The sequence below is a fragment of the Papaver somniferum genome, unplaced genomic scaffold (assembly GCF_003573695.1).
Source record: "Papaver somniferum cultivar HN1 unplaced genomic scaffold, ASM357369v1 unplaced-scaffold_15, whole genome shotgun sequence".
NCBI classification, from domain to species: Eukaryota; Viridiplantae; Streptophyta; class Magnoliopsida; order Ranunculales; family Papaveraceae; genus Papaver; species Papaver somniferum.
Genome location: NW_020624376.1, coordinates 4,640,467 through 4,652,283, shown reverse-complemented (window position 1 = coordinate 4,652,283; position 11,817 = coordinate 4,640,467). Strand labels below are relative to the sequence as shown.

Below are 11,817 nucleotides of genomic sequence, written 5' to 3'. Positions count from 1 at the left end.
TTCCATGTGAGATGGAGTATTGACCAAGGGGGAGTGATACATATCACCATAGTATTGTTGTCGAAGTTGTGATACAATTGAACTTTGATGTTGTGTAATAATATTATGACACTGTATAACGATGATTGAGAGCTATTGTTTTCGCATTATTATAGGTACGGATTTTCAACAATGATGATGCTAAACTTACAACCTTTGGAATCATTGGAGTACTTGGAAGTGACGGAGATTTCGAGTAATGTTGAAGAACCAAGGAGATCATGCATGTGTAAGATAAGCTACAAAAGTTTATTTATTTTGTATTCCATATGTATTGATAGTTTTGTCACTAAAATTAGCAAAGGGGGAGATTGTTAGAGCACTACTCGGTCGAACTCACATGCGTTGCTATCTCAAACATGTTTGTCAATGTTAATGATCAAAACTATAAGTATTGATTTCTAGTCTACTATTAACTAAGTCTCGGACTAGGATAGAAAGTGTAGTTGAGCTCTAGACTCCATGGCGATCATCATAAAAATATGAAGAATTACTCAAGGAACTGGTGGAACTTCATCGACTAAAAGGTATGTGGAAACTTGAACTTAGCTACCACTCAAAAGTCTATCTACTCTATCTCCTATCTAGAGACAAAAGTCGTATTGCTATATAGACTATGATTATACACATTTGTTATTTCGATCCGAGTTTATCTCGCTTATCTATTTCTCGAAATATGTGTTGGTAAGCTTTCGCTTTGGACAAGTTCATCTTTACTAGTGACGAAAGCCATATTAGTTTCAATTACTTGAAAATCGCTTTGACGAGAAATAGCTTGTGAATAACAACTATATAACGTCCTCTAAGAATGTTTCAATGATTGGAATGAGAGTTTAGAATATAACCTTGAAATGATATAAACATTGTATGATAACTCATACGTGTGTAAGTCCTTATTCCTTGAACCAAAGTATGCATACTTTGCTGCTCAGGAAAAATAGAACTAAAGTCTGCGTATCAGTACGCGCACTATCAGAAGTTCACATCCCATGAGTTTTTGTTGTAGTTTGTGAACTGAAAACAAACTTATTCCGGGTACTTAAGTCCGCATACCAGTATGCGTACTTAAGTGGGTTAGTTTCTGAAAATGGTTATTCGTGAACTTAAACTTATATAAACTAAGGAATGCATACTTGCAAACTGTGGCTATAAAGTTCATAAATTGATTCGAGTGAATCAAATCGTTTTTGCTTCGATTGTGTCTTATATGCTTCTATGAGATCTAAGCAATTGAACAACTCTCTAACTAGTTCTTTTGAGTCATTTGAACTAGTTATGGGTAAGATGAATATGGTTGATATGAAAGTGCTCATATGGCTAACCATTTGGTCAACTACTGTTGAACCAACTAAATGTACATGTTCGGCTACGGTTACACAAACCTAAATAGACGTCCATTTCATTTGTGTGCAACAAGCTAAGTTCGATCTAACGGTTTAAAGATATTAGCTTGAATCTAATCTGGTTTTCATCTAACGGTGAATATTTAATGCTTTGTTACTAAGATAACATTGATTGCAAACCTTGATTTGATAGACTATATAAAGGAGAACTCTAGCAACTGGGAAACCTAATCCCCACACCTGTTGTGTGATACTAGTTGTATGAGATAGAGTCGATTCTCCTTCAACCTTTGGTTTCTATCAAGACCCTGTAGGTTAACTACTTGAAGACTTCATTGGGATTGTGAAGCCAGACCTTACTATTTTCTTTGTAGTTGTGTGATCTGATCTTGCTGTTTCTATCGTATTTGAGTACAATCGTAAGATGGATTGAGATTAATTTCTCCGATAGGAAAGACAAAAAAGTAGTCACAAACACCTTCGTCCCATCGTTTGTGATTCCACAATATCTTGTTTCGCTAGTCGATTAAGATTATTGTGAGGTGATTGATAATATTAGGCTGTTCTGTGGGAATATAAGTCTGGTTTATCTATTGGTTCATGTTCACCTTGATTTATCAAAAAACGGAACAAAAACTCGTAGGTATCTCTGTGGGAGAAAAATTTATCTATTACCGTAGACTTTTCAGTGTGATACAGATTTGTTTATTAAAGTCTTCGAGTTTGGTTCGTAGCAATTCTTAGTTGTGGGTGAGATCAGCTAAGGGAATCAAGTCCGTAGTATCCTGCTAGGATCAGAGACGTAAGGAGCACAATTGTACCTTGGATCAGTGTGAGATTGTTTGGGGTTCAACTACAGTCCAGAACGAAGTTAGTTTGTAGTAGGCTAGTGTCTGTAGCTGCTTAATATAGTGTGTGTTCAATCTGGACTAGGTCCCAGGGTTTTTCTGCACTTGCAGTTTCCTCGTTAACAAAACTTTTGGTGTCTGTGTTATTTCTTTTCCGCATTATATTTTGTTATATAATTGAAATATCACAGGTTGTGCACTGAATCGGTCAATTGGGAAATCCAACCTTTGGTTGTTGATTGCAATTGATTGATCCTTGAACATTGGTCTTTGGTATCGTTCAAGTGATTTCTCTTGTATTCAATTAGACTCGCAGAGTTTCTATTTGCTTGAGTAAGTATTGAATCGAGAAAGAGAGATATAACTCTTTGATATACTTTTGTTAAGATTGAGTATGACTGTCTAGTTGATTCTCTTAAAAGTATATTGGAGTTTGTCCATACAGATTGCTAAGAGAAATATTGGGTGTGGTTGTTATACCCCCACCTTTTCAATTGGTATCAGAGCATGCAAACACGTTTAAGATCTCAAAAGTCTGTGTTTATAAGCGATATGACTCTATGGACAGTAGTGCTATCTCAATAAATGCACCACCAGATCTAGGGATTTCAGAATTCTCTTCCATGACTGATTTAATAAAATATGTAGAAGAAATTCTGTCTAAACCTCCTCTAGGTTTAAAATCCCTTGAAGTGTTCTCAGGGCTTGAAAAGAAACTAGAAAGCTTATCTCTAGATGTCGAGGTATACCTCCAGAAAGAACAAGAATCTCTTGATAGGCTGAATCTAGTTATGATGACTAATGTTCATGTTGAAGTTGATATTGATTTAATAATCAGCCAGAGCCATGCTCCTCCTATGTGTAATCCAATTGGTTGTAACATATTGAACGAATTACAAGAGGAGTTTAAATCTCAGTCTTTAGACTGCATCACCGCAAAGAATGAATCGATTCATTGCTCAATTCCTGATACTTCCCATCAAGATAGTAGTATTGTCTTCTTTTATTAAGAAGCTATGATGCCTATTTTTATTAAAAGAGTTTCCCTTCGCAGTACTAAAAACTATCTGCAGAAACCGTTTTCTATAAGTTGGAAAACAAGAAATCAGAAACACAAATCTTTTTGGGTTCTCTTGAAGTTCTTTGATAGACTTATAAAAACAGTTTATTGGGTGTTTCTCAACACTACAAGATGTAAGAGTTGCTGGAAAGAAACTCTCTCTTGGTGCCATGCTCAACACAACTTGATTGTGTTGGAAGTGCATCCTCACCAAGAAATGCCATGTTATGTATACGGTGAGGGAAGCATAAGAATTGGGCACATATATATTATGTTGGGTATGATTTTGAATGTTTGATAACATTGTAGAATTCGATCTGATTCTTCTAAAAAGGCATGTCTTTAAGCTTGAGCAAGTTTTATGATGATCTATGTACCTTGTGTATCGTTCATGTCTACCTAATTAACTTGATTTTTGTTTAAGGTTCTTAAATGTTCCGGTTTGAAAATAATAGTTCGAGATGTTTGGACTACATTGTACACATACCAAGTATGCATAACATCATTTAAAATCAAAATCCTGGGGTTTAAGTACGCATACCCGTTTGCATACTGCTCCAGGATACGAAAATTCGTTTGCAAACCCGTACGCATACTTGACGTTGATATTCGGTAAATTTGTTTTGTTCGTAACTTCTTCGTCCGAATTCGGAATGACCTCATTCATTTGCATCCTCTTCCTCTTTGAATTATATCCCAAATTGTTGTCGAAAAGTTTCTCTCTTGTCTTCCGTTCGCTCGCTGCATAATTTTCCAAACCATCCGCTTCTTGATTCCCTTGCCTATAGATGTGTTATATATGACAGCAGGGAATTGCATGCATTCTTTGTTCGATTTCGTAATCATTTCTGCAATATACCAGAGAATTTTTGTGATCGTTTTTATGAATCGCATCAGGTTTTCTGAATCTGTTTGAAAGATAATATTTGGCTATCGTCTTTCCGTTGCTGATCTTGTTGCCGGTAAAATTTCCCACGCTTCGACAGTTAGAGTTATCGTAATTTCTAAAGGTTGCGCAAGAGCCATTGTATGGTGATGGGTGATAGTACAATTATGGCCTGACAAAAACACAATCATCCTCCTCGAGATACTTGACAAGACAAAAGACTACCCATCTAACGGTTATAAACACTTACAAGAAAAACAGAGTTTTCTCTCTCTAACTCTCTCTGTTTTCTTCTTTTTGTTTGTTTTCTTCTTTCTTTTTTTCATCTTCTCAGTCGCAATTTTCTTCGAGGGTTTTTTAGTTTTCACTTTTTTTTTTCTTTCTTTTTTTTTTCTTTTTTCTTTTTTTGTTACTCTTCGAAGAACCCTAAAAATCACACCTATTTTTTCATCAAAATCAAAAGGATTTATACAGAAAAATGCAACAGCAGCAGCAACAGCAGAGATTTAAACAACAACAACAAGTAGCTTTGATGCAACAAGCAGCTTTAATGCAGCAACAACATCAACAATCTATGTATCATCCTGGTTTATTAGCTCCTCCACAGGTATATATGTCTTCATCAATCACTCTATTGATAAAAAAAAAGTGTGGGTTTTTCATTTTGTTAACTTTGCTCTTCTGGGTTTCATTCTTTGTATGATTGTTAGGGTTTTTCACTTCAAAGTTAGGGTTTGTTTTCTTGTTGTTAGGTTAATCATTTTTGTGGTTTTTATTCTGGGGGTCCGTTGATTTCATTGTATGAAGAGATCCAAGGGGTTTAATTTTGAGGTTGAGAGGTGGATAAGACATTTAGGGTTTTACTTATAATTTGGGGGAAAGTAGTCAGAAGCTGGCTAATTTACAAATTTAGGGTTTTTATAGTGTCTTCATTTTGATTAGAAATATAATTGAAAGAAATTTGGAGTTTTCGTTATGTTAGGTCACTTAATTGACACTCAAGTTCTTCTGGATACTGTTGTATTTGGTGAAACCCGATACTTGTTTGAGGGGTTTATCTGGTTGTGTGTGAAATTTGACGGACATTGGCACTCTCGGTGATTTGCTCAGAGAAAAGAATTACTGAGTAAATGTTATGTAGAAATGTGAATTTAGCATCACATATCTGTACTTGTTAATTAGAATGTTAGATTTCCTCTATTGAATTTTTATAGGATCTTTTTTGGTTTTTACTTTTTGATTTTGCAGATAGAGCCGATCCCAAGTGGAAATCTACCTCCTGGTTTTGATTTGAGTACATGCCGCAGTGTGTGAGTGTCCTTGGGTCTTTTACCTTTTTAATTTCATCTTTTTATCTTTACTTGTGGGTAGATCTTTAGGATGCCGAAGCACCGTATCTATCTACCATTGTATTTATGTGACATCTTACAAGAAAATTGTTCTGGACCGGACATTAATAGTTTAGGTCTGTCGTGTTTCTTTATATTTCTACTTTTGTTCTTACTTTTTTGGCTATGGCCCTATGGGTAAATCTCTAGCATACCAAATTGCCAGATCTTCATGTATATCTGTTTATTTCACTACTTGAATGCTGCAATTTTGTTAGCATCCTAACATTTAGGTTTATGGGATTGCAGGTATGTTGGAAACGTTCATAGTCAGGTGACTGAACCACTTCTTCAGGAGGTTTTTGCAAGTACTGGTGCACTTGAAGGTTGCAAGTTAATTAGAAAAGAGAAGGTATAGTGTGTGAATTGCCTCTAAAGGGATGATTGTTGATCAGCCTTGTAGGCTAGACAGTTGTATTTTTTTAACGGGGGGGCCTATTTTCTTAAAGGGTTTGCTACTGTTTTTGGTTGTTTATAGTGGTGTTTGCTTACGATTTGCGTTACTGTTCTTGTTTGCAGTCATCCTATGGTTTTATTGACTATTTTGATCGTAGATGTGCTGCTCTCGCCATCATGACTCTCAACGGGAGACATTTGTGAGTAGAATCCTTCTGCTTTTGATTGCTTGTCTCGTTCTTATGTCCTGCATCTAACTCTGTTCATATGCAGGTTTGGGCAGCCTATCAAAGTTAATTGGGCGTATGCTAGTGGTCAGAGGGAGGACACCTCAGGTTATACGCTTTTTTAATTGTTTACCCTAGGTTTATAAGTTTTCCCCCGACACGGATTTCATTGGACACTGTTTGCTTCTTATCATGTTGTGCAGGTCATTTCAACATATTCGTTGGTGATCTTAGCCCTGAGGTTACTGATGCTACTTTATATGCGTGCTTCTCTGTATATCCAAGTTGCTCGTAAGTTCCACTCGATTCAGCCTATTCTTTTGGTTTCTCCTTCTTGTTAGATTTTTTTTTCTCGATTTCTCAAAAAGGACTTGGGAGTCGAACTACAATAAGTTGATAAATCTTAGTCTAAAGTTCAAGTTGTAAGATAACATTTGGTGTTGGAACTTTTCATGGTTGCAGAGATGCAAGGGTTATGTGGGATCAAAAGACTGGACGTTCAAGAGGTTTTGGGTTTGTTTCCTTCAGGAATCAGCAGGTCAGTGAAGTACTCTCTCTTTTGTTTCCCAAACACAGGAGCGCCTCCATGCACTTTTTTCTTTTTCTGTCGTTATTATGTAATTGTCGTACTAGTTACGCGCTCTAGTTTTATGTCCTACGATAACCACTCAATCTTGTTCTTTGTTTCAGGAAGCTCAAGGTGCAATAAATGACTTAACTGGTAAGGAAGACTAAATCACTTTCACATATTTTACTGGGACGTTGCTCGTTACATTTTCACTTTCTGAAGCTTTGTCTTATGATATGCTTCTTTTGTATTTTAATCACCCGATACTGGAGCATGCCAGGACAAATATCTATAATTGTCTGTTAGTAGTTTCAGATTCCAGTATATATTCAATTGTCATACTATACCTTGTAGAATTCAGTTTGATGATCTAATAACTGTTCGCTCTTCTGCTTTTACTTTGTCCTTGTAGGGAAGTGGCTAGGCAGTAGACAGATACGGTGTAACTGGGCGGCGAAAGGTGCTACTTCAAACGATGAGAAGCAACTCTCAGATGTCAAAAGTGTGGTTGAATTGACAAATGGAGGAACATCAGGTGAGTTGTGTAACTTGTCTTTGTAGTGTGAACACTGTTAGTTGTGGCTTGTGAGACTGAAACATATCCAACATAGAATCTTCCTTTTGAGTCGTTAATGTGGTGGGATTAACACTTTTCACTAAGTTTCTTGCTTACAACCATTGTTGAAAGATTAAAATTGAAGCTTTGATGTTATCTTTATAAATGGGAAATGCTTCCTCTATTTTATACTCCCTTTTTTTGGTTGTCTCCATAAAGGTGTCTCGACTTCAACAGATTTGTTGTGATCTTAACATTTTCTCTCTTTTCTCTTTTTGCAGAAGACGGTCAAGAGACCATAAATGAAGATGCTCCCGAGAATAATCCTCAGTATACTACAGTTTATGTTGGCAACCTTGCGCCAGAGGCAAGAAAGTCATCTCTTTTTTACTACCTGGCTGTTTCTAATTGAAGACAGTTCTTAAGCTTTTTATATTGCTAAATTTTTTTTGAAGTACCTCAAATGTGGTATTTGGTCTGGATTTCAAGTTTTTATAATGATGTGTCATAGAAGTAGTCATTGTATAATTTAAAAGCTCCCTTTAATTATGTTTCGAGATTACTCATTGATACGTAATTTTACAGATTACCCAGCTTGATCTCCACCGACATTTCCATTCCCTTGGTGCCGGAGCAATTGAAGAAGTCAGAGTACAACGAGACAAAGGCTTTGGTTTTGTGAGATACAGTAACCATTCAGAAGCAGCTCTTGCTATTCAGATGGCCAATACTCGTATGTTCTTTGGAAAGGCACTAAAGGTAAAAACATGTCTTCCTTTGACCAATCTGATCATCTCTCTATCTGTTCTTTCTAATGTTACCTATGTATCTGCAGTGTTCTTGGGGTAGCAAACCAACCCCACCAGGTACAAGTTCAACCCCACTTCCCCCACCCGCCGCTGCTGGTCCTTTCCCTGGTATTACCACCACGGACTTGTTAGCCTATGAGCGACAAATGCAAATGAGCAAGATGGGAGGTCCTCAGGCGGCAGCAATGATGCATCACCACCCTCATGCTCAGCTTGCTCTAAAGCAAGCCATGGGAATGGGTGCTGCCGGAGCAGCCAGTCAAGCAATATATGATGGTGGTTACCCAAACGCCCAACAGCTCATGTACTATCACCAGTAAATCATCTTCCTCGACCACTTTCTTTCTCTCTATACTTGCAGTTGCCTCGCCTGCTGGTCAGAGACGAGACTGCTTGAGTTTGTACTAAACCTTAAAACTAGACCCATCTTCTTTTTCAGTTTCTTTTTTAGTTTCTCCTTCCACTGTGAGCTTGTTTGAGTGTTCTACTTGGAATTTGTAAGGATATATCATAGCGTGTGAAGTTTTAAGTTTTTATGTAGGGTTTGAGCGAGTGTTTTCTTTTCTTTAGCGCGTTCTCTTCTACTGCTGGGAGTGATTACCTGATGGAAATGATTCCTGTTATAATTACTCAGATGTACCTAGTGGTGTTCTTTTTTCTTGTTTCTTTACAATTTCTCCAGTTTTTTGTTCTTACTGTATCATTCTGACTGTATTATATTTCTTTGTATTTCTCTGTTGATGAATCGAAAGAGAAGTGAAGTTCTTCGACTCGTAATCTCGATCTTTTTAGCCTGTTCATTTCATATGGATATGATCTCTATTATTTGTTGCAATCAAGTGTCAGAAATAGTGAATTCATATAAACAAGAACAGAGTGATCAATTTTCATTATATCACTAAATTCTTTCAAAAATTTATACAATACAAGCATAAGCTTTTAAGCTTGCACATACATTCAAAAATTTGCCTTCCTTTGAACCGGTTGATTCTTACTACACGGCACTTTTGCTCCAAAAATGTACTGAATCAACACGTCCCCATAGGTCCAAAAATGTACTGAATTTCGTCGTTCATGCAGTCTTTGTAGTAGTAGGTCCGATGATAATGTACCGTAAGATAGGCGTCATCGTGGTAATTACTAGTGTGGTGGTGCCAGCTTATTTAGTTTTGAACTTTTTTTCTTCCTAATCAAGATGCAGTAATTCCAGCAGAGAAGAGTTGGCCACCACCTGAGTACGGCGAAATCGATATATCTCTATATCTTGATGCCTCTGATCGGCATTTCTCCTGTCGCTCGTCGCTAACTATTTGTCTGTGTCGACATTCGTTGCTACAAAATGCTTTCTCGCCCCTACAGAACATAACAAAATTATCATCAGTCTTGATCAACCGCCACAACATAAAAACACGGAAACAACCACAGTACACAACGTTTTAGCTACGCTTTTGAAAACTATTGCCAAAACCGTTTTGATTGATATAAACCATTAGAGAGAGCTTGGATAGAATGAAATTTACCTGTACATGAATATATCTTTTCCATGAAGCTTTTTTCTGCACAAGAAGCAAGAACTAAGAAAATCTGATGTCGGAAACTCGAATTCCGATTCGTTACGCCGTGGTGGTGACTCGCAAAATACACCCATATTGATCCTCATTTTTTTACTTTCATCATTATGAACAACAACTTTAGATACCAATTTCTGATCACCACCATGATCACAATAAACCCTTGTGTAAGATTGATTATTCGGCTTATGAAGTGTAACATAAGTGTAACTTTCTGAATCTTGTTCATCCATTAACACTTCTCTACAATTTCTTGTACCGTTAGTGTTACCAATCGGAATTGGAACAGATATAGATGTACTTTTAGCTGTTGCTGTAGTAGCAGTAGTTGTTGCTGTTGATCCTCTATTCAAATTACCAGCAATGAACCTCATCTGAATTTCACTCCGACCACCGCCGGACTTCTCCAACGCAGCCAGTATACCCAATCCGACTCCCCCGATTGCCGGTACTCTTGGTGATCGAATCTTGAAATCCAAAGGGCTCTTCGGACTCGTAATTTCCTCGGGAAACATCGCCCGGTGACCGGAGAATTCCGGCTTTAGTAGCTTCCCTATCACAATAGGTCTTGTAGTTTTTCCCAACATATCTAAATATAAATGAATTCTAATCAAGAATTACAAGAGAAATGAAAGATTTTCAGATCAAACTCAAAACTTGAGTTACGTTTCTTGATCAAATACAAATCTTGGGGCTTGATTCAATTGAGAAATTCAGCTCTCAATTCAATGGATTTTTTTTGGTTTTTTCGTCTCCTTCTCACTTCTCCTTCTCTGGAATTTATGAAGTAGGAGGAGTGAGTTTAGCCCACAGGTTTTGAGTTTGGATTATATGGTTGATGATTGGAATATAAAAACAAAAAACAAGAAAATAATTTTTAATAATAAAATAAATCATAAACAATAATTTATCAAATTTAATTGTTTATGAATGAATGGAAATAATTCAAAGATCGATTTTTCTTTTTTTATAAAGAAAGGAAAAAAGAAAAGTGTCACCTATCAGTGAGTGGTCCTCTAGCAAGTTACATCACCATTGATCAAGACCCCATTCATTCACTGTTCATACATAAATTATATAGAAGAATGAATTGTGACAGTATTTTACAGATGAGAGTTTGGTACGTGTCAATAATCATCATGGATGGGTTATGTGTTAAAAAAATCTGAGATCGGCATATACTCTATGGATAAACGATCACTGCACAGACAGTTAACTGTACGTCACTGAAGTCTGGAGATTCTGTACTGTACAGTAGTAAAAAAATGCAGTGTATCATGGCATCAGTCTCAGACTCTCAGTTCATTACTTTGTATTATTTTGAGACGAAGGTTTACCCTATTTTATTTCATTGCGTTGCTAATCCGGCATGCAGGTGAGTGCGTGATAGCAACATTAATACTCTAATATAGCACACTAATAACGCCGATCATTTTTATGGTATAGCACAGTGATTATATGATAACGTGTTTGGGTGATTATATGATCATTTGAACTCGAAATTCGTCGGTACCAGAAAAAGGGCAACACACTAATAGTTAGGGAGGTCACTTATTTGTGTCGTTTGCACATCTGTGATCTGATTTTTCATTCTGATGATGCAAACAAATGTGTTTGACACATACATATGAAGATGAGTACTCAAATCAACCTTTGTTTGTGTCCTAAAAGGTCGTTGTGTAGTTCACATAGCTAGAGATATTTATGTAGACTTTTTATTTGACATACAGTATGAGATAAGTATTGCCGTATAGGCAATAACTTCATGAGATTCGTTGTTAAACGTTGAGTTGTATAAGTTTAACAACATAGATAGATTTCGAATTTAGGTAATGGATATCCATAGAACAACACAGGGAAGAGAGATCCACATGATGGTTAACAAGTCGGAATTCATATTTTTAATGCCTAGCAGAAGCTCCTGTAACTGCAACTGTCATGGGAAAAATGTAACTTGATCATGGTTCTCTCCGTGAACACAACTCTGCTAGAAATCTTTTAGCCACAGTTTCCCATGACAACCTATCGACTTCACTGATTTACGACATTCACGGTTTATATTAAAAAAAAAATCTGAATTTTCCCCGATGCACAACTCATATTAAATATGGTAAAAGTTAGAGCTC

At 36.6% G+C, this 11,817-nt stretch overlaps 2 protein-coding genes across 2 annotated transcripts; one reads left to right on the top strand and one right to left on the bottom strand.

Annotated features, from left to right (window-relative positions):
- The first annotated feature begins 4,517 nt into the window (after positions 1-4,517).
- On the top strand, positions 4,518-8,890 carry LOC113335818 (oligouridylate-binding protein 1B-like). The gene is made up of 12 exons (XM_026581858.1): positions 4,518-4,783; positions 5,425-5,486; positions 5,814-5,916; positions 6,084-6,160; positions 6,234-6,295; positions 6,391-6,478; positions 6,650-6,725; positions 6,878-6,908; positions 7,168-7,290; positions 7,593-7,678; positions 7,897-8,070; positions 8,147-8,890. Exons 1-12 carry the CDS (start codon positions 4,655-4,657, stop codon positions 8,438-8,440), a joined length of 1,305 nt encoding a protein of 434 aa, XP_026437643.1. The 5' UTR covers positions 4,518-4,654; the 3' UTR covers positions 8,441-8,890.
- Positions 8,891-8,960: 70 nt separating this feature from the next.
- Positions 8,961-10,510, bottom strand: LOC113335819. The gene is made up of 2 exons (XM_026581859.1): positions 9,641-10,510; positions 8,961-9,473 (listed from the first exon to the last, which is right to left on the bottom strand). Exons 1-2 carry the CDS (start codon positions 10,276-10,278, stop codon positions 9,311-9,313), a joined length of 801 nt encoding a protein of 266 aa, XP_026437644.1. The 5' UTR covers positions 10,279-10,510; the 3' UTR covers positions 8,961-9,310.
- Between the last annotated feature and the right edge of the window lie 1,307 nt (positions 10,511-11,817).

Bases quoted from the DNA above. Each gene is read 5' to 3' on its own strand.
- LOC113335818 (XM_026581858.1), top strand. From the start codon at position 4,655: ATGCAACAGCAGCAGCAACAGCAGAGATTTAAACAACAACAACAAGTA. The intron at 5,487-5,813 runs GTGAGTGTCCTT...ATGGGATTGCAG, and splicing joins TTGAGTACATGCCGCAGTGT to GTATGTTGGAAACGTTCATA. The intron at 7,679-7,896 runs GCAAGAAAGTCA...GTAATTTTACAG, and splicing joins TTGGCAACCTTGCGCCAGAG to ATTACCCAGCTTGATCTCCA.
- LOC113335819 (XM_026581859.1), bottom strand. From the start codon at position 10,278: ATGTTGGGAAAAACTACAAGACCTATTGTGATAGGGAAGCTACTAAAG. The intron at 9,474-9,640 runs GTAAATTTCATT...TATGTTCTGTAG, and splicing joins AAAGATATATTCATGTACAG to GGGCGAGAAAGCATTTTGTA.